Genomic DNA, 20,782 nt, shown 5'->3' on the forward strand with positions numbered 1-20,782 from the left:
GTCAAATTAGTTTGAATTTTTTTTTAATCTTTCACACCGTTTTTTACATAATCATGCTGCTCTTCTTAGATAAGGAGACAGCATTTAAAAATGGAAAGAAGGTAGGGTTTCAAGCTAGACAGATCTATATAGCTTCAAAGCCTAGTTCTATTACTTGCTATTTTGTAATCTTAGGTAAGCTTTCCATACTGTCTGCCTGTAAAGATTGTTGAGAGATGATTAAAGTTAGAAGTAAAGGCCCAATATATGGAGGTATGGTGCCCAATTGCATCCCAAAGAATTTTACCAATTTGCAGTGCTATCAACAGTACAACACTATGAAAATTGATAGTTTTAAAAGTTTGTGACAGCCTTAGTCAGTATTGAGTGTTGTCCAACGCACTTTCCAGTCATCAGTTCAATTCCTGGCCAGGGCACAAACCCAAGTTGCGGGTTTGATCCCTCGTCCTGATACGTGACGAAGGCAGCCAATCAGTGTTTCTCTCTCACATTGATGTTTCCATCTCTCTCTCCCCTCTCTTCCTCTGTTTAAAAATAAAAAAAAAGAGTGGTTTCTGTTCGACAATTTTTTTTAAAGGCTTGTGACAAATGTAAAAACAACGTGCTAAACTTTAAATATGTCAGTAAGTAATTAATTAAAACACTATACTTTTCCATAAACAACCTTTTGTAAGTAATACAATTTTTTTTTATTGAGCATTAATATTTAGTTCTTTTTTATTTGTTTGTTTGCTGCTGTAATTCTGTAATATCCAGCAGTAGTCAGCTATCCAGACATACCGTTCCTGTGATGGTGTTACACTGCTGGGAGAGAAATGTCCTGTCTTCTTCCTCCAGTTGCCTCTGTCACTGTTCTGGTGGCGTCAGGCACTGGTGCAGGGCAGAACTGTGCTTCCTTGAGAGTGTGCTAAGCATCCACTTTGGCTGCTTAGTTCTAGTGTGGGAGCAGACATGGCGTGCTTTCTCCATGTGTTCTGGTTTGCTTTTTCCTTCTCTTCGAGTACATGTTTATTTTTAATTCTGCTTTATGTTCTATAATCCATGATTTGATTGTACTTAATATTCTCACCTTATACCCCTCCCCCCCAAGAAAACCTTAATTGCAATCTAGTTTGTTCATTATAATGGCCATGTCAGTTTCTGTATACTTCCTCTTTTTTTCGTGTTTCTGTAAACTTCTTATAAAATACATTTCAGGCTGTCATTCAAAGCCTTTATGTGTTTGGTATATATTTAATTGTTTTACATATGTAAGAAATTTCCTTACTTGTTACTCAAAAAGGTTGGCGTTTTAACTTCATTTCTATTTCTATAAAGTAAAAGCCGTTCTTATTGAATTCTGAGGAGGTATTAAGTTTTTTCATGAAGAAAACTGGGAATTGTATTGATACTTTCTAAATAGCTGCAATTATGGTTTTTCACATTACTAGAGCAAATAATGATTCTAAATACAGATTCTTTGTCTTTTTGCCCTTGTAGGATTTTGAACATGGTGACAAGGCAAGGGGCACTTTGGGCTAATACTCTAGGTTCTCTGGGTAAGTAAAGATTTCACTTGATAATAAATTATTAATCAAAGCAAGAATGTACACATATCATGAACAGTTTGATCAACCAAAATTTTTTAAATTCTAGGAAAAGACCATGAGCTACATAAAATAATCCCTAGGTGCTAATACCATTTTGTATACCATTTCCTTGTATACCAATTCTTAATGTTTTAAATCTTTCAAAACTAAAAAAAAATCTCTAAATACTCTCCTGCCCAAGCACGACACCAAATAAAATAATGTTTTAACTTTTCCCTTAGATTATCAATTTTTTAAAAATATGTTTTTATTGATTTCAGAGAGGAAGAGAGGGAGAAAGAGATAGAAACATCAATGATGAGAGAGAACCATTGATCAGCTGCCTCCTGCACGCTCCCCACGGGGACCAAGCCTGCAACCAGGGCATGGGCCCTGACCTAGAATCAAACCGTGACCTCCTGGTTCATAGGTTGATGCTCAACCACTGTGCTATGCCGGCCAAGCCTTAGGTTGTCAAATTTTTTTAAAAAATGACAACAGCCGAAACCGGTTTGGCTCAGTGGATAGAGCGTCGGCCTGCGGACTCAAGGGTCCCGGGTTCGATTCCGGTCAAGGGCATGTACGTTGGTTGCGGGCACATCCCCAGTGGGGGGTGAGCAAGAGGCAGCTGATCGATGTTTCTCTCTCATCGATGTTTCTAATTCTCTATCCCTCTCTCTTCCTCTCTGTAAAAAATCAATAGAATATATATATTTTTTTAAATAAAAAATGACAACAGCTAACACAACATAGCTGTCCGAAATGAAGAAATCAAAATTATACCTAATTTTTGGTCAGATCAGCAAGAGTTATATTTTTAAGTTTTATTTTTCTCACAATAGAAATACATGTGTTTTTGTTTCTAAATATGAAGTACGGTTACTATAAATACAAGTGAAAATTGAAGAGATTCTTCATGGGACTCCCCAGTAGTACTTTTTTTTTTTTTTTAATATACTAGTATACACTGATTGGCCAGATTATTATGATCTCTGAATGCATAATAATCTGGCCACTCAGTGTATATCCTGTATAATAAAAGGCTAATATGCAAATTGTCCCCTCTACCAGGAGTTCAGCCATCAGGCAGGCCGGCCAACCGCTCATGTCCCCTCCCCCTGGCCAGGCTGGCCGGACCCCACCCATGCACGAATTCATGCACTGGGCCTCTAAAATATATAAATATATATATATACACACACCACACACTGAGTGGCCAGATTATATATTCAGAGATCATAGTAATCTGGCCACTCGGTGTGTGTGTGTGTATTGATTTCAGAGAGGAAGGGAGAGGGAGAGATAAAAACATCAATGATGAGAGTGAATCACCGATCGACTGCCTCCTGCATGCCCCCCACTGGGGATCAAGCCCATAACCCAGGCATGTGCCCTTGACTGGGAATCGAACCCAGGACCCTTCAGTCCGTAGACCGATGCTCTATCTATTGAGCCAAACTGGCTAGGGATGGTACTTTCCATAATTGGCTTCTATTAATATTTCTTCTAAACCTTTCCAAATATCTTCTTTGCATATCCGGCGTCATAGTCACATGCCTGGATTAGTGACTATAGCTCGTCCTCCTTTTTGTTTTAAGTGAGTATAAATAGCATTCCATCATGTGGAAAGTCCCTTTCTGAATCAGTCTCTTCCTGATGGGCATTTTAGTTGTTGCCAGGCTTTTGCTATTACAAACAGTGTTCAAGTGATCACTCTTTATATACCTTTGAATACTTACAGAATGATGACTCTAGGATACATTTACCTAAGTATAATTTCTATACTGACTTTCAATCACTATTATATTACTGATCAGTTCCATTTCCCCTGTAGCTTTGCTTTATAGTGCATTTGGTGTCATCATTGAGAAAACACGAGGTGCAGAAGATGACCTCAATACAGTAGCAGCTGGAACTATGACGGGCATGTTGTATAAATGTACAGGTAGGAGATGTTGAATAGAGAGCTCTCTTAATACACTTGAAGTATGCTTTTGATGCATAGTTTTCTAAGGAAACTGCATAATTTTTTTTTTCCCCAGCATAATCTAGTGTTCTCAGAAACCAGAGATTGTTTTAGTTTTTGTTTGTTTAGTTTTGGTAAAATATATGTAAGATTAACCATCTGAACCCTTTTTTTATATATATTTTATTGATTTTTTTTTTTTTTACAGAGAGGAAGGGAGAGTGATAGAGTTAGAAACATCGATGAGAGAGAAACATCGATCAGCTGCCTCCTGCACATCCCCTACTGGGGATGTCCCCACAACAAATGTACATGTCCTTGACTGGAATCGAACCTGGGATCCTTCAGTCCGCAGGCCGACGCTCTATCCACTGAGCCAAACTGGTTAGGGCTGAACCATATTTTAAGTGTACAGTTTAGTAAAGTTAAATATATTTACTTGTTGTACAACCAATCTCCAGAACTTTTCATTTTGCAAAACGGAAACTACTCATTAAACAACTCTCCATTTCTCCCTTCAGCCACTGGCAAATACTATTTTGCTTTCTATCTATGAAATTGACTACTTTAGGTACCTCATGTAAGTGGAATCATACAGTATTTTTCATTTTGTGACTGGCTTATTTCATTTAGTGTAATGTCCTCAAGGTTCATCCATGTTATAGCATGTGTCACAATTTTTTTCCATCCTAAGCAGATACTTGGTTGCTTCCACCTTTGCCTACCTTGAATAATACTGTTACGAATGAACATTAGATAAACTAAATACCATTCAATTTTGAAAAATAACCAAAAAAGTCCTAAGAGGTGATCCAAAATGGTCTGGGGAAGATCAAATATCAAATTCTCCTCTAAAATGGAAAAATAATTAATATTCACTGAATTATGATTATACTCTCAGCAATGAATACTCAATAATTTGTTTCCTTTAAAACTCTGTGAGATGAGAAAGGAGAAACAATTGTAATAATCTGAACAATAAAGATTTATTTAAAAAAATAAAAAAAAAACTCTGTGAGATGAGAATCACACTCCAGCTTTATAGATGAGCACAGAATTAAGACAACCTTTTTCAAAATGTCATATAAGCAGTGACAGCCCCAAATTTTTCATCACTTCAGTTTTAAATTATTAAACTGCCTAAGTTCTATACTCCTGTCTCTGAAGAGCACTTTTGCTTGATTGCTTTGTTATGTCTGAGACACTTGATTAACTGAGCAATTCTGTTTTATTAGGTATTCTTTCATCACATATATCAGGTAGTATTTTTGTTCAATTTTTACGAGAAAGAAATGTGAGAAGTCTCACATGATTATAAAGTCCAAGTTTTCCTACCATATCTAGGGTGAGAGGCTTTTCTATATTGAAATAGATTGCATTTGGAATTTTATTCCTAAGAGCTCACACAACTTTTTGCACCATTTATGATGTGTTTACACACATACAGTTTCCAGGTAGAATATGTCCATGAAATGTTGCCTTGGCATAGAAAAAGCTTAAAAACCTAAAAATACTTTCACATTGAAAATCTGTAGGGTCAGACAAAAGAATTTTAAATTTTAATTGGGAGCACAAAGGTGGCACTCAGCCAGAAAGGGTTTTTAAATAACAAATTAATATTTTAAAAAACGGAAAATTTCACAAAAATCTGGAATTCCAGCTTCTTTTGAATAAATGGAAGACGCCAAGCTCACACTGTGTGGTGGCAAATGGCTGGAGCAGAGTGGGGGCCACTTCTACCTCGGTGGGTGGGCATGGGAGCTGAGTCCCCACCATTCCGTTTTCTTACTCAGAGTAAGCTGTTACGGCATGTCCTGTGTTAGGAGCAGTTCTGAATAGACGAATGCAAGTTCTAATGTAAGGCATTATGCATGTTTAAAAAAGAGGAAGGAAAAGGCTGAATACTTGATGTTATCAAAAGGAACGGTAGCCTCTTTTCTGTGTCACACACTTCCTTGCAGTAGTAGCTCGGGACAGCTTCCACATAAATTATGGAATGGAAAGCCCTTGGCTCCAAAGAGAAAAAGCAAAAAAGATTATCCATTAATTCTGTCAGGTGATGGGTTGGTTGCAGCTCCCTTTCGGTTGTGGACATAGAGGAAGTAAATGATCTGCTGAACCAAAATTCCAACATTGCTTCCCGTCCCTGCCTCCGCAGAGGCAGATTGGTGTCTGTTATTGGTTGTGTGGCAGGAATGCAAATGTGTAACTTCAGCTTTCAGATTTGAAAAAGAATTTGGGCACTCTAGTCTAGAGCAGCATAAACTGTTAGGGGAGGAATTTTACATTTAGGGAATGGCTAATTCCTGCTGACCTGAATTATTTCCAATCCCCAGTGTACTCTTCCAAATAGAATTAAAAAAAAAAAAAAAAAGGAAGGACTTTAGCCCTAACCGGTTTGGCTCAGTGGATAGAGCGTCGGCCTGTGGACTGAAGGGGCCCAGGTTCTATTCCGGTCAAGGGCACATGCCCGGGTTGTGGACTCAATCCTCCATAAGGGTTGTGCAGGAGGCACCCAATCAATGATTCATCGTTGATGTTTCTATCTCTCCATCTCCCTTTCTCTCTGAAATCAACTCTATACTATACACACACACACACACACACACACACACATCTATAATAATAAAAGCGTAATATGCTAATTAGACTGGACGGCCAGACGAAGAGCAGCCCCGGCCCTTGGAGCCCCTTGCAGGAATTTCGTGCATCAGGCCTCTGGTATAAAATAATAATAAATGTGTTAAAAAGGGGGGGAAGGATTTTAGAATGAAAGGAGTATGATCCAATGTAGCCACTTTAGTACAAAATTAGTACTTTTGCAGCTACTTAGTAAAAAGAAAAATTATGAGGAAAATACTACATGAGAAAATGTGCCATTGTGACCAGACAGTCAAGGAGTCTGGGCTGCCTGTCACTACTTCAGCCAATTAAGCAGAAACAGGGTTGAATCATATAAGCGTTTATTCCAGTACTGCCAGCATTATGGGAGAGCAGCAGGTCATCCACAAAAATCAGCTCTGCCCTCTACCATAAGCCAGCTGCTTATATTGGGTAGAAGGACAAAGATTACATGGGAAAATGAGCCCAGGATAATCATTACAGGTTACAGGTCATGCAGGCTTGGGGGGCGTGGGGAGTATCGCATAGGGTGGGCGGCCCGGGACCAGATTGTAGGTATTAGGGGCTGGGGTTGTAAAGAACAGGTGCCTACAGGCCCAGATTATAAATCTTTCCATAACAATAGGCAGTTCTTGGGACAGGAGGTTGGACTGCATTCCATTAGCTCCCGTGTCCCAGGGCGTACAATTCCCAGCCAAGTGAAAACGTGCTTTCTAATCAGAACAAAACCATCATGGTTAACAAAGCTTGATGAATATGTCTTATACTTTCCAATATTCTATTTCTGCCCCTAACATTGTCACACCAGAAAGAGGCTAATTTTTTTAAATCCTCACCCAAGTATATGTTTATTGATTTTAGATAGAGGAAGGGAGAAAGAAACATCTATCAGTTGCCTCCCATACGCACCGACTGCGGTTTGAACCTGCAACTTTTTTGGTGTATGACGACACTCCAACCAACTGATCGACCCTACAGGGTCAAGAGGATACTTTTTAAAGTAATAATTCGGATATGATATTTTTTTCTATTTTTTAAATTTTGCCCTAGCCGGTTTGGCTCAATGGATAGAGCATCAGCCTGAGGACTGAAGGATCATAGGTTCGATTCCGGTCAAGGGCACATGCCTGGGTTGCAGGGTCTATCCCCTGTGTAGGGCGTGCAGGAGGCAGCCGATCAAAGATTCTTATCATTGATGTTTCTATCTCTCCCTCTCCCTTCCTCTCTGAAAATCAATAATATATTTTTAAAAAGTTTTTTCATTTTGCCCTAACTGGTTTGGCTCAGTGGATAGAGCATCGGCCTATGGACTGAAAGGTCCCAGGTTCGATTCCAGTCAAGGGCAAGTACCTTGGTTGCAGGCACATCCCCAGTAGGAGTTGTGCAGGAGGCAGCTGATCGATATCTCATTGATGTTTCTAACTCTCTATCCCTCTCCCTTCCTCTCTGTAAAAAATCAAAATATATTTTAAAAATTTTTTTCTTTTTCATTTTATTTTATTTTGTTAATCCTCACCCAAGGATATTTTTTCCATTGACTTTTAGAGAGAGGGAAGGAGGGAGAGAGAGAAACATCAATGTGAGAGAGACACATCAATAGGTTGCCTCCCACATGTGCCCCGACCTGGCCCGGGGATCCAACCTGCAATCCAGGTACGTGCCCTTGACCAGGAGTCAAAACTTGGACCCTTTGGAGCACAAGCAGGTGCTCTAACCACTGAGTGACACTGACCAGGGCAATTTTATTTTCTTTTTTTCCATCATCATTTATCCCTTCTATGCTTTTTTTCACCTTACCCCCCCCCCCCAACTAAACAGAAGTAAAAAGATACACAAATCCAGTTAATCAAATTAAGCAATTGTCATCAGTTATTATTAAAATTTATTTTTTAAATTTTGCCCTAGCCAGTTTGGCTCAGTGGCTAGAGCGTCAGCCTGCAGACTGAAGGGTTCTAGGTTCGATTCCGGTCAAGGGCACATGCCTGGGTTGCAGGCTGGATCCCCATGAATGCCAGTCCTTCAAAATAAAATTTCTATGTGTTAAAAGGAGGAGCCTCTTGATGACTTCTTTGTTTCTGTTACTGGCATCAGCATTGTTCCAGCAAATAAAAATGCATGTAACATGTAAAGTAGGCAAAGGGCTAACTGCCGTAATATATAAAACATTTCAACAAATCACTCAAATAAAAAAAATGGAGTTAAGGATATGTCAGACACTTCAGGGGGAAATACAAATGACTGCTAAATGATAGAAGTGGTTCAGTCTCATAAGCAGCCAGGAAAACTAAAAGAAAACATTACAATAATACTTTTCACCAACTGGCTTAAATAAGGTGATGGTAGATGGCATTTAATATTGGCAAAAGATAAGCAAGTGTTTTGAAGAGAAATTTGGCATTAGTTATTAATATTTAAAATATGTAGATCCTTTACTCAAGTAATCTAACATTTGGCAGTTTATTCTACAGCGAACTAAGGCATACATGAAAAACTGTATGTCCCAAGGCTTTTGAGACTCACTTCAAGGAGAAGGTGATGTTCGAACAAAGACTGACGCATGAGGGAGTATGTGAGGTGGGAGTCGAGGGAGTATGTGAGGTGGGAGTCGAGGGAGTGATTTAGGTAAAGGACCTGAAGCATGAGTTCAAAGGCATTGGGAGGAGTATTTGAATCTGGGGTCATAAAAATGGCAAGGGACCAAATCATGGAGCAGATAGAGCTTCATAGGCCACAGTAAAGAATTTGGCTTAACTGGACATCTGTTAATCTTACCTCCTAAATACCAGCATTTATTTTTACTTATAAACCTTAAATTGTTTGTAACTTCCATAGAGAGTTAAAGTACAAAGTTTATACCAGGAGGTGTTCACTCAGGGTTGATAAACCCTCTAAAACTTCCATAAGATTCTGAAAGAGTCTGGGACACTCGCTACCACCCACAGAAAAGCCCCCTCGAAAAAGACTAAGGATCTGTGAAAATAGTCCTAAAGGGACACAGTAATATGGGGAGTCAAAAACAGCTGAGATAGTTTAGTGTTGCACAGAAGAACTGGGATCGCATGGAAGAGAGGGGTGAGACTGCTGGGGGAAGCACAGCCAAGTTAGTCTCTGCTATCCAAAGTCATACATCGATTCCACTCTCTAACAGCAAAGAGAAAAAAACAGGGAAACAGGAAACAGCCTCCAGTGACCCAGTCACCTTTGATTTCTGTCTTTTTCTCACTATTCCCTCATTTCATCAGTGTGACCGCCTGGTTCATAGGTCTACACTCAACCACTGAGCCACGCCAGCTGGGCTCCATTGATTTTTAGAGGGCGTGACAGGGAGGTGGAGAGACAGAGAAACATCCATGTGAGAGAGAGAGAGATCAATTGGTTGCCTCCTATAAGCACAACCACAAGGGCTGGGGATCAAGCCTGCAACCGAGGTATGTGCTCTTGACCAGAATCGAATCCAGCACCCTTCAGTCCACGGGCCAATGGTCCTCTATCCACTGAGCCAAACCAACTAGGACGATAGTCATGTTCTTTAGAATCCTATCTAATAAAAGAATAATATGCAAATTGACCATCCCTTCAACACAAGATGGCTGCCCCCATGTGGTCAAAGATGACTGTGCTCATATGGACACAAGATGGCCAGCAGCGGAGGGCAGTTGGGAGGGACCAGGACTGCAAGGGAGGGCAGTTGGGGGTGATCAAGCTTGCAAGGGAGGCAGTTAGGGGCGACCGGGCCTGCAGGGGAGGGTAGTTAGAGGCAAACAGGCTGGCAGGGGAGCAGTTAGGCGTCAATCAGGCTGGCAGGGGAGTGGTTAGGGGCAATCAGGAAGGCAGGCAGGCAAGCAGTTGGGAGCCAGCAGTCCTGGATTGTGAGAGGGATCCCAGATTGGAGAGGGTGCAGGCTGGGCTGAGGGACACCTCCCCCCCCCCCCCCCCCCCCGCACTAATTTCGTGCACCAGGCCTCTAGTCATGAAGATAAAGACAAAGAATTAGGGAACAGGGAATTAAGGTGAGGATGGGACTACACCAGACTATTGTGCATAACGAAAGTCTTTTAGTGCTATCTTGACTTTTAAAATTATGTATTGGACTACTTCGATAAAAACAAAAGTGAGTAAAGATGTATCAACATAAAAATTAGGCATTACTTTGGGAGTGAGGTGGAGAGAGACAGTTTAGTAGGCACAGAGTTTCAGTTTTGCAAGATGAAAGTTCTCTGGAGATGGATGATGGTGGTAGCACAGCATTGCCAGTGTACTTTAATGCTACTGAACTGGACACTTATGGTAAATAACCATGTTACATATATTTTACCACAATTTTTTAAAGTAATACAAAACAATTGTCAAGTTCATGCAAAAAAAAATTTTGAATGGTGTTTAGTAGCCATCTCAGTGTGTAGGTAAGGTTGTTCCTCGGAAGCAGGGGCCACCAGTTCCTGTTTGCCAGATGCCTGTCTGTTCCTTATGCGTTACTTTTTTTTTAAGTTACATTTTAAATACTTCTATCAGTACCGCTTAATAGCCTTTGGTCCCTCAGAACCTAAAATATTTTTCTGTCCATTTTAAGAAAAATTTGCCAATTCTTGCTCTAAAGTCATTGTCAGTTCAATATATAAGCTCTGCCACTAGCCAGCTCTCTGCCTCCCAAAAGGCATTAAAGATTCTGGGCCTCATTTCCCCGGGATTAGAAGGAATATTTGCCCTCGCTGGAAGAGTTGTGTAAGGATCCAAAAGATGGAAGGTAAATCTGTGAAACATGTCTCATGTTTGTTGTGCTTTACAGACACCGACCGTTGGCCTTATTTGATTACTCTGTGTTCAAAACAAGTTATGTGCTAATCAACTTCCTGTGCTTAGATAGCCAGAAGTTGTTTTGATTACAGAAAGCCTAAAGCCAAGGTCCCCAAACTTTTAACAGATCAACCAGTTGGAAAACTCTAAAATTAGTGGTAAGTGTTAAAACTAAAACATGGCTGGTACATGATAAAAGGCTAGCCTAGAGAAGGATTAACTGTGCTTAGTAAATCAAACACTGCATATTTTTGGTGTTTCCTTGCTGGAAATAATTTTTTTCTAGTCTTCACAGAAGTAACTTAATTGATTTGAACTAAGTTTGTTTTATTTTGGTCAGAAAGTAGAAAGCTTTCTGGGGATAAGTTGTTCTTTATGAATACTTAGTATGCTATTAATGCCCAAAGATCGGAAAGCCTTCCGGTTTCATTGTTACCCCAGTGTCCATGCCCAGGAGGTTCATTGGATGGCTGAAAACTAGTGTAAAAATCTTTCCAAAGGGGCCAGGTAGAAACTACGTTAAGGTACTCAAAGCAGTGGGCCAACTGGCAGGCAGTTTGCAGCTATTTCCAAGCCCGCAGGCAGACTTCAGAGCTCTGGGTCTGCAATCTACTAAAGGTCCAGGGAAGTTAGCCTGAATGTTTGATTCAGGAAAGAGTGTCTGCAAATATTATGGTGCTTTCAGTTACTTGCCAGCCATCATTTTTCTAATAAACAGCAGTGAGGCCACCTTAGCTTTCGCTTTGTGTTGACTCAGAATGGTTCGAGTATTAAATTATGTAATCTGTTTCAGAGAACCCTCATTATACTCAAAAGTTCCGGTTTAGTAACTGAGCCATAGTGATCTTGCAGGTAGCTTAGTTTTTATTCTCCTGTACTTTGTAGTTTTTTCCATTTTAGGAAATTGGTCTAATTATAGTTCACTTTCAGCACATAGAAATTTTTATTAACAAAGATAATTTATAGGTCCTTATTAAACTGAGATTGTTTTAAATTAGCAGATTGAGTGTACATTACTTCTGTTTCAACCACATTGAATACAGTTGCAAATTAAACTGCAATGCCTAGTCTAACTATAGGAAGATAATATAGAGATCTGGACTTAAAGGAGATATCTATTAAATTTTTTTGATATTTCCGACTCTTCCCCCTCCCCATATTTGACATCCATTTATAGATGTTGTGTATGCAGTTTCTGTTTGGGTCTGTTTAAGAGAGATAATTAGGGCGTTTCAGAGTGGAAGCCTAATGAGCAGGTCAGCTATCAGAACTCTTCAGACTAGAGAGGCTGCTGGAAGGAGTGGCCATTTGATCTATCAGCTGAAACCATCTGGCAGGACATTCACTGCAGAAATGGTGGAAGTGAATTTGGCAACATCACTGAATTTCACAGAATTTACCGTCTCAGCCCTCAGTAAGGTAATCACTGGATTGCAGCTCCATTCCCTTTGCTTTCCTGACACAACTTGAAAAAAATACTGCATAGGTGCAGAAGTAGCTGCCTGAAGTTTATGGTCCCTACTTGTTTCCGAAACTGTGAAAAACATCCAATACTGAAGTTACTTTTGGTACCTCCCATTTGTCTTGGTAGACTTGGGGGCTCTTGTCAAATAACTAGTTGAAACATTTTTGTTTCTGCATTTCAAACAAAATATCTTGCTGATCCTTTTCAACACAAAAAATATTTTGTTAAGCAAAAATAGTCTAACCCTTGAATGTTTTCAACTAGTGTGAGGACGCTAAAAGCCTCATTGCTCAGCAGCTGTAGGAGATTCTGACTCATCAGTGAAGGAATGGGGGGCAGGGAGTGGTGCTTCTCCAGCACCTAACTCAAAGCTTCGTTACAGCCACTTCTTACCACTGCTTGAATCTTTAGTTAGTATTTTCAGAACATGTGCAGAGTCCAAAGGCTGCTCACTATTTCCAAAGATTGTCGCCTTGTCTGTATCACTGCCTTAAGTCAGTTGACATTGCCTGTGTAGTCTATATTAGCAGGAAATACTTTATCTGGCTGGGACTTCAATGATAAGCATAATCTTTAAAAGTATTGTAAGAACAAGTCAGATTGAGAAGTCAAGAAATTGTTAATGCTGATTATCTTATGTAAAAATTGTGACATTGAAAAATATTTTAAATATGAAATATAGTGTGTATATTAAACAGGTCATTTATCTCCTGATTGGTTTATTATATCATTTTTAAAACTTTTACTCTCCACTTGGGATGGAGTCTTTATAAACATGAATGCTATGTCTCAATCTTGATACTCGTTTAATCCTTTGGTGCTAGGACACTATGCAATACAAATCTCTCTCTCTCCCCCCCAGGTGGTCTGCGAGGGGCAGCACGAGGTGGTCTAGCAGGACTGACACTTACTAGCCTCTATGCACTATATAACAACTGGGAGCACATGAAGGGCTCCTTGCTGCAACAGTCACTCTGAAGATTCTGCCAACTTTGACTAGAGGACACTTCAGTAGTCATCCAGAACAATTTATGAGTCAGTCCGGAGTTCTCTCCTGTACCTACAAATAGTTTGAAAAATTGTGCAGATTTCCGAATTGCTGTGATGAAGATGGTTGACTAGACTGGCTCTCCTTCCAGCCATTAGTGAGTTGAAGCCAAAACCCTTTGGTGGCTGAGTAATATGGTTCTTTTTCAAGATCTTGCACCTGTTCTCTTTGTTACCTCCTGAACTGGAAAACCACTTACTCCCATCATTCAGGTCATTCTTGTTGTCAGTACTATATCACCATGTTTGTTCATTTAATGATCCAAGACTGTAAGATTGCCTTGTATTCCCAATAAAGTGTGAAAAACCAAAGTCCACTCCAATGTAAACATAGTGGGTGTTTCCATTTAAAAACATCTTTCTGATTTTAAAGTGAAATTTACCCTTAGCATTTTTTTCATGTTTGTGTTGAAATGAAGGGTTACTGGCAGTATTAACAGATGGGCTAAGATTTTCCTCCAATAGAGTTGACACTAACCTCAGGATACTTCCGATTAAACATTATGCCATTGGAGTAGTGTGCTAGAACCACCTGTCCAGTGGTCATGCTTAATTATGTATATATTAACTCACCCCCTTTCTGGGGATAGTTAGAAAAAGAGATGTAACAGATAAGAGTCTTACGTTTTTAAGGAAGCCTTGGGAAAGTGAAAGGAAATAAAGGCAAGTTATTTCTAGTATCTATATATGAAAATATAAAATTGCACTGCAGATTATACATATACACAATAAATTCTAAACAACTGGTAGTTGTGACTTGAAAAAGTGGGGCCTTTTTGGATGCATCTAATAAGGAGGGATTTGGCAGAAAGTTTTAGCAGATTGAAAATTAAAAGGAGTAACATGAAGAGTTTGGAGCAACAGACTGAAAATGGAAGTTAGTAGCAGCATACCTGTTCTTGCTAATTTAAGATTCATAAAATACAGATATTTTATTGAATATAAAAATTTTTGTTATCAGTGTACTACTAACCAAAGGTTATCACATTTACATGTGATAGAATATTTTGTTACAAGGTACTGTTACAAATACACACAACTATGGCTGTTAGACTTTTAATGGAGGAAAGTACAAAATGCATCAATGCAAAAGACTTTTACATACTAATTAACAAAGTGATTAATGTAAATTTAGGAATACACAGTGTTAAACCTCAAAAACTACAGTTTCCTGCAACCTAAAATGGAAAGGCTCCTTAAGTTTTTACCCACCACCTTTATTAAAGTTTTAAATGGAATTTGGGGGAAGACAAAATAATAGAGGGCTTTTTCCAGCCATGGTTCAAGAATTCCAATGAAGCTGTATGGCAAATGACACTGTTAAGACTGAAATTTCCCCAAAAGGGCTTTCTAGATGACAACATCACACACTTTAAAAGTATTTCCAATACCATATACCAGGGTAAGTTGAGTGGCTTAGTTTAGAAGCCTGGAAAGCTGCTATATCAAAGAATTTAAAAACATAATTCCCACCTCTCTCCTACAGAGAAACTTTAAATCGTAGGCATGACTTTAAGGATTTTGAGAAAACACCAGTTTTCATAAAGCTTCAATAAACACCCCAAGGCACAAGTGTTCCGAACAGCCTGCTCACTGCACTTTTAGAGGTAAAGGTACCAGGTACACTGCTTGCAGTAAGGACATTTAATTTATCCCTAGTTAAAAGCACCAAGTGTCAATGTCAAGCTCAACTTCCATTTACACAGGATACACCAATAAACAACCCTTAGGATAATGGATAGTTCAAGCACTATATTTCCAACATGTTTTGCCTTTTGCTCTCTGATTAATCGGCACTGGGGTTCTTTTGCTTGCATTTCTTCAGAATATTTTCAAATAGGATTACCCAGAATATTATCTTAAAGCAATTTTGAGCTTTTCTAGAAGAGCTCACTAGATAATTTAATAACACTTAAGGAAATAAAGACAAAATTTGCAGTAGCTTAATTTCTTCCAAAAGAAAATGTAGAATCTGACCCGTGGGCTAAATGTTTTGTAATTAATGTCAAAAATTGCCAAGATGTTGGCACACATTTTGGTTTACAAAAAAACGAAAAAAAAATCTCTGTTTTCAAGGTTGTGTGAAATCTGCTATATATTACTTAAACAGAAGAAATAATGACTTCCACCACTAATGGAAAAAATCCACAGCAAGGAAAGCATCTAAAGAAGGGTAACCAAAAGGTTAAGGAAGTTGACTAGCTTTAAATCAACTTGATTATAGAACTCTTTCATTTTTAAAACTACAGTTTTAATATACTAATAACACAATCTAAGGAGCCATGGAGGCTTATGAAAGAAATATCCACCAAGATACTGTGTTTCTTTCTAGTGTAGGGGTGAATTGTAAGAAGAAACTGAATCATCTCAGAATCAACAGCCTTTTTCTTTTACACAGTAATTCGTAAGTGATGACATTTCACTAGTTCAAAATTAGGCAGGAAAGGAACTAAACTGGCTGGTCACCCAGAAACACTATGATTTGGCAAGCTGCAGTCACTCGGCTCATGGAAATGTGATGATTTGCAGAAAAGTTGCTTGATTCTAGTAATCCATTCCTTCACATCTGTAAAGAAAGGTCCACAGATAAACAATCACTTCACTGTAGCATATAAACATTTCTCCCCACCTTAAAAGCTCACTCATTTCTCAATAAGCTATTTGAATCCACACAGGTTCTAAAAATTACAACTACATTATTATCTTAAAATGCCACTTTCAAATATGTACTAGTTATTTCATAAAGCAAGTTCAAGTGAAATACATGAAATTTTATTATCTCCCTCTCCCCCACCCCTCATTTGCCTAATATTCATTCCATTAATATGAATCTGGTTTAATTGGCAAAGTACGAGTTTATATATAAGAAAATATAAGCTGTAAAATCTAATATGTAGACCAGGCGTCCTCAAACTACGGCCCGCGGGCCACATGCGGGTGTTTTTGCCGTTTTGTTTTTTTACTTCAAAATAAGATAGGTGCAGTGTGCATAGGAATTTGTTCATAGTTTTTTTTAAACTATAGTCTGGCCCTCCAACGGTCTGAGGGACAGTGAACTGGCCCCCTGTTTAAAAAGTTTGAGGACCCCTGATGTAGACGATTGGTGTGTACCCACCTGTAGAGGAGTTCGATATAGCCACTTTTCTTTATCAACTTTAAGCTGCATACAGGCAAAGAGATCACAAACTGCTGGGAGGGCATAGTTATGTTCTGGGGGGAAGTTATGTTCCTCCTGCAGGGGTGAATTAAGTAATACTTCCTGCAAGACAAAAAGATGGGTTGCTACAAATAATCTTCCCAATAATACAGTGTCTATAAGGAATAATGTAAATGTTGGGCATTCTCTCTAATAAGAGCAAAGGTGACAATTGTTTCCTCTGCCCCTAAATTTTTTCCCATAAATAGCAATAAAACAGGTTGGTGTTTTTTGTGTATTTTCCCCCTGCAGGATGGGGATTGTGGACCTGGAGAATGCACAAAAACTTTCGTCTGAATATTCACAGATCCTCCATTCTGTTGCTAACATTGCACCAAAATCAATACTTAAGCAAAATTTAACTTAACATGTTTAAGGATCTGGGCCATTTGCAAGGTTTGGGATTAAGGAAGTAAAAACCTGTTAAATATATTTCAAATGGTGCTATTTTGATGTCTGCCCACCTTGGCCTTCTTTCGTAGTAGCCACTTGTCTTCTCCTGAGGATAACTGACTGAGGTTTCCTGTCTTCTTTCCTGGCAAGACCCAGTCAGCTGTATTAAAGGGACACCAGGAAGTGGCCACCGGACTCATAAGCTTTTGTTTGCCAGCTCTATCTTTGGGATGTCCTTCTTTGCATGAGGGTATGATGAGCCACTCTGACAAGGAACTGTTCCTTATCATTTTGAAGGAATCAGCAATTTTGGAAGGAGCCATTGCCTTTGATATTTTAGCTTGTTCTGCTGCCTCTTTCCTGGAAGGACAGAGCCACACATTCAGGGAATCTGGATGCTTCTCTGATTCAGGTTTTGGTTCTGCAGGCATACCATTTTTATCCTTTCCTTCTTTCTCCAGCAGCCACTTAGACACAGCTTCCTTCTCACAATTTTCATCACACACACACTCTGCAAAGCTTGTACAGGGCTCATTGGCTTTGCAGACCTCCTCTACTTTATATGGGTCCTGATGGTTCCGGACAAGCCAATCCTCAATAACCATGCTGGGGGTGGACAAGGGTTTCTTGGCCTCACTGTGGTCATTCAGGCACTTCAGATTGCCCAGGTTTTCAATCTCCACACCTTTGGGCTGGTTACCCCGACAATTGGTACAGGAATCGGACTTGACAAGCCAATCGTTCACATTGTAGGACTCGTGGAACACCTGGAACAGGAGCTTAAACTTCTCACTGGTTTCACAGCTGCCATTCCCAGGTTTCTCCAGCTTTGGAGAGTCCTGGTCAGTCAACAGCCAATCAGAAAGATTCATCTCATCTTGATCAAGAAGCTCTGGATCTTCAACCTTTTCAGTATCAACGGAGCATGAGCTGGTGGTAGAACAGCTGTTACCCTTTTCGTAACGTGGTTTTTCAGGAACTTCTTGTTGTTGGCTCTTGTGGAGCCAGTTTTCCAAGCCCTTTAGGTTGCCCCAGACATTACTAAAGACACTGCAGGTTCTGGAGGAAGTCTAAGCAGAAAGTACACAATATTAGTTCACCAGAACATTATGAGTGCTTTGGGATTCAATGATAACAGTTCCATTTGCCTATTTACTACATTGCCTAGTGTTTCTAAATTTAAGTATACAGAGAAAAGGGATTTCTCTGTTGCAATAATAAAATATTTGAGTACATAAAAAATATTTTCTGCAATTTAAAAAACTGAAAAATATTAAAGGCAAACTAAGAGAAAGCATTTGTAGCATAAATAGAAAAATTAGTTCAACATAACATGCCTCTATGAATAAAGACAAAAGTGAGTAAAAGATATACTTATGCAAATCATAGAAAGAGGCTAATAAACAGGAAAAATACTCAATTTCCTTAAACAAAACTTATTTTGTGTCAAATTCACAAAAACACTTATAAGTAACTACTCTTAGAGAAGTTTCAGGGAAGCAAATACAATCCATATTCTGCTGGGGGGAATATAAATTGATATCAATTTCCTAGAAAGCCAAGTTGGTAATATGTATCTAAAACTGTAATCTAAGAATGCCATTTCTAGGAATTTTCTCCTAAGGAACTAACAAAGAATTAGCTCCTGAATGTTTAGAGGAACTTTGTTTATATTCCCCCCCACTAAAGAAAACCTAGAGATTAAATTATAGCCAATCAATGAAACATATTCTATTAAGGATTTTATGGAAGAAATTAAGTGACAGAAATATATTCATGCTCTATTAGTGAAAAAAAAATCTAATAGCCAAAACAGGACTTATAGAATAAATTTTTTAAGTATATGTGTGCATAGAAAAATCTATATATAAAAGCCTAAGCAACCAGTCAACTGAACGATTTAACAACTGGTCGCTATGATGTGCACTGACCACCAGGGGGCAGACACTCAATGCAGGAGCCGCCCACTGGTGGTCAGTGCGCTCCCACAGTGGGAGCGCTGCTCAGTTGAAGATGCCAGGCTCATGGCTGGTGAGCGCAGCTGCAGGCGCACCAGCCTCTCCCACCTCCCCAGCCTCTGTGGCAGCACTACTGAGCAGCAGCAGGCGCAGCAGGGCTGGGATGAGCAGAGCGGCCTGCCCGGGCTCAGGCATCTCCCTGGCCACCTGCCGCTTTGCACACTACTACAGCCTTCAGGGGATGTCGGACTGCCGGTTTTGGCCCTGCTGCAGGGATCGGGCTGAAACCAGCAGTCCAACATACCCCAGAGGTCCCGTATTGTGAGAGGGCGCAGGCCAGGGTGAGAGATCCCAACTAGTGCATGAATCCGTGCATCGGGCCTCTAGTGAAGTATATAAATAAATGTTACAGTGATTGTCTCTGCATGTTGGGATTATTTGTATTTCTTTATATAGTTCTTTGTTTACTAAACTTTCTATGGCAAAGAGATGTCACTATTGTAATTAAAAGTTATTAAAAATACATGTTTCTAGACCAGAACTAAAAACTAAACAAAAACATACTAACCACATCTACTACTACATCTACCTCAGAAACAATAAAGCAGCAACACACCTGACTATTCTCGAAGATCTGCTTTTGAGTGAGCCAGTCCTGGAGATTGGTGCTGGGTGTGTAAGGAGCTGGATGACCATTGCCCGGTTTGCTTCCAAGGAGCCATTCACTGAGAGGGACAGCTGTGGTGCTGGATGCTGACTTCTGCTAATCACATAACAAGACAATGAATGTCAAATGCAGTAGAAAGTTCAGGAAAGCAGGAGACCTAAACTCTCTAATCTTGGCTTGCCACTGACTCTTCACAAATTACATGACTTCCCTAAGCCTCCATATTCACAATTATAAATGAAGTAGTACGGCTGAGTTCCAGGGTTCTTCTCAACTCACAATGTCTAGAAACCTGTATTTGAATTGCCTTTAGAAGTAAATCTAATCTATGAATTATAAAAGAAAAGGATACCCAAGCAGAGAGCTAATGATACTTTCTGTTTGTTTGTTTGTTAATCCTTACCCGAGGAATTTTGCCATTGATTTTGAGAGTGGAAGGGATGGGGAGAGACAGAGAGAAACATCCATGTGAGAGAAACATTGATTGTTTGCCTCCCGCATGCACCCCAACCAAGGCTGGAGATATGAAGCCTCCAACTGAGGTCCATGCCCTGGACTAGAATCAAACCCTGGACCCTTCACTACACAGGCCAATGTTTTGTCCAGTGATCTAAACTGGCAAGGGCTGATGATAATTTCTTATGAACTAACTAGAAGCCCAATGCATGAAGATTCATGCTAAAATAGGCCTTCCTTTCCCTGGCTCCTGGCTGCCGGCACCGCCTTTCCACTCCCACCCAGCCCCCGGAGCCGCCTATCTCCGCTCGGGCCCTGACCACGCTGCCCAGAGGCCCTGAGAGACTGGGGGTGGGGCGGAACGCTGCCCCCCCCCGCCCCGCCACTCAGCACCTGTGTATGCAAATAAACCGTCATCTTTGTCAGGTTAATTTGCATACTCACTCCTGATTGGCTGGTGGGCATAGCGGAGCTACGGTCAATTTACATGTTTGTCTATTATTAGGTAAGATTGGTAACAGTAACTTTCTATTACTCAATACCTACTAAACATCTAAATTTCTATTTGACATTCAGTCTCAAAGACTTTAATTGCATAAACTAACCCAGCAAAAAAAATAAAAGTGATTTACTTAAACCCCAAAAGAAAT

General features: G+C 39.7%; 2 protein-coding genes and 1 non-coding gene across 6 annotated transcripts in view; 2 read left to right on the top strand and 1 right to left on the bottom strand.

Annotated features, from left to right (window-relative positions):
- The window catches only part of LOC103292834 (mitochondrial import inner membrane translocase subunit Tim23), a 36,046-nt gene extending 22,267 nt beyond the window's left edge, over positions 1-13,779 (top strand). The window contains exons 5-7 of one of the 2 annotated variants that reach the window (XM_054729275.1): positions 1,480-1,538; positions 3,403-3,513; positions 13,278-13,779. In XM_054729275.1, the coding sequence (XP_054585250.1) occupies positions 1,480-1,538; positions 3,403-3,513; positions 13,278-13,393 (286 nt within the window). In that variant the 3' untranslated portion in view covers positions 13,394-13,779. The remainder of the gene's footprint in view (positions 1-1,479; positions 1,539-3,402; positions 3,514-13,277) is intronic. The other variant, XM_054729276.1, reaches the window with a different exon arrangement.
- LOC114234311 (small nucleolar RNA SNORA74) lies at positions 752-954 on the top strand. Its single transcript, XR_003620492.2, has one exon. It is a non-coding gene; the product is annotated as a small nucleolar RNA SNORA74 (small nucleolar RNA).
- A 723-nt stretch (positions 13,780-14,502) lies between the features above and the next one.
- Positions 14,503-20,782, bottom strand: part of NCOA4 (nuclear receptor coactivator 4) — a 28,212-nt gene continuing 21,932 nt past the window's right edge. For 2 of the 3 annotated variants that reach the window (XM_028156856.2, XM_028156858.2), the window contains exons 7-10: positions 19,626-19,772; positions 17,123-18,121; positions 16,578-16,721; positions 14,503-16,028 (exon numbers count right to left, since the gene is read on the bottom strand). In XM_028156856.2, the coding sequence (XP_028012657.2) occupies positions 16,023-16,028; positions 16,578-16,721; positions 17,123-18,121; positions 19,626-19,772 (1,296 nt within the window). In that variant the 3' untranslated portion in view covers positions 14,503-16,022. The remainder of the gene's footprint in view (positions 16,029-16,577; positions 16,722-17,122; positions 18,122-19,625; positions 19,773-20,782) is intronic. The other variant, XM_008149145.3, reaches the window with a different exon arrangement.

The sequence above is a fragment of the Eptesicus fuscus genome, chromosome 17, assembly GCF_027574615.1.
Source record: "Eptesicus fuscus isolate TK198812 chromosome 17, DD_ASM_mEF_20220401, whole genome shotgun sequence".
Taxonomy (NCBI): Eukaryota; Metazoa; Chordata; class Mammalia; order Chiroptera; family Vespertilionidae; genus Eptesicus; species Eptesicus fuscus.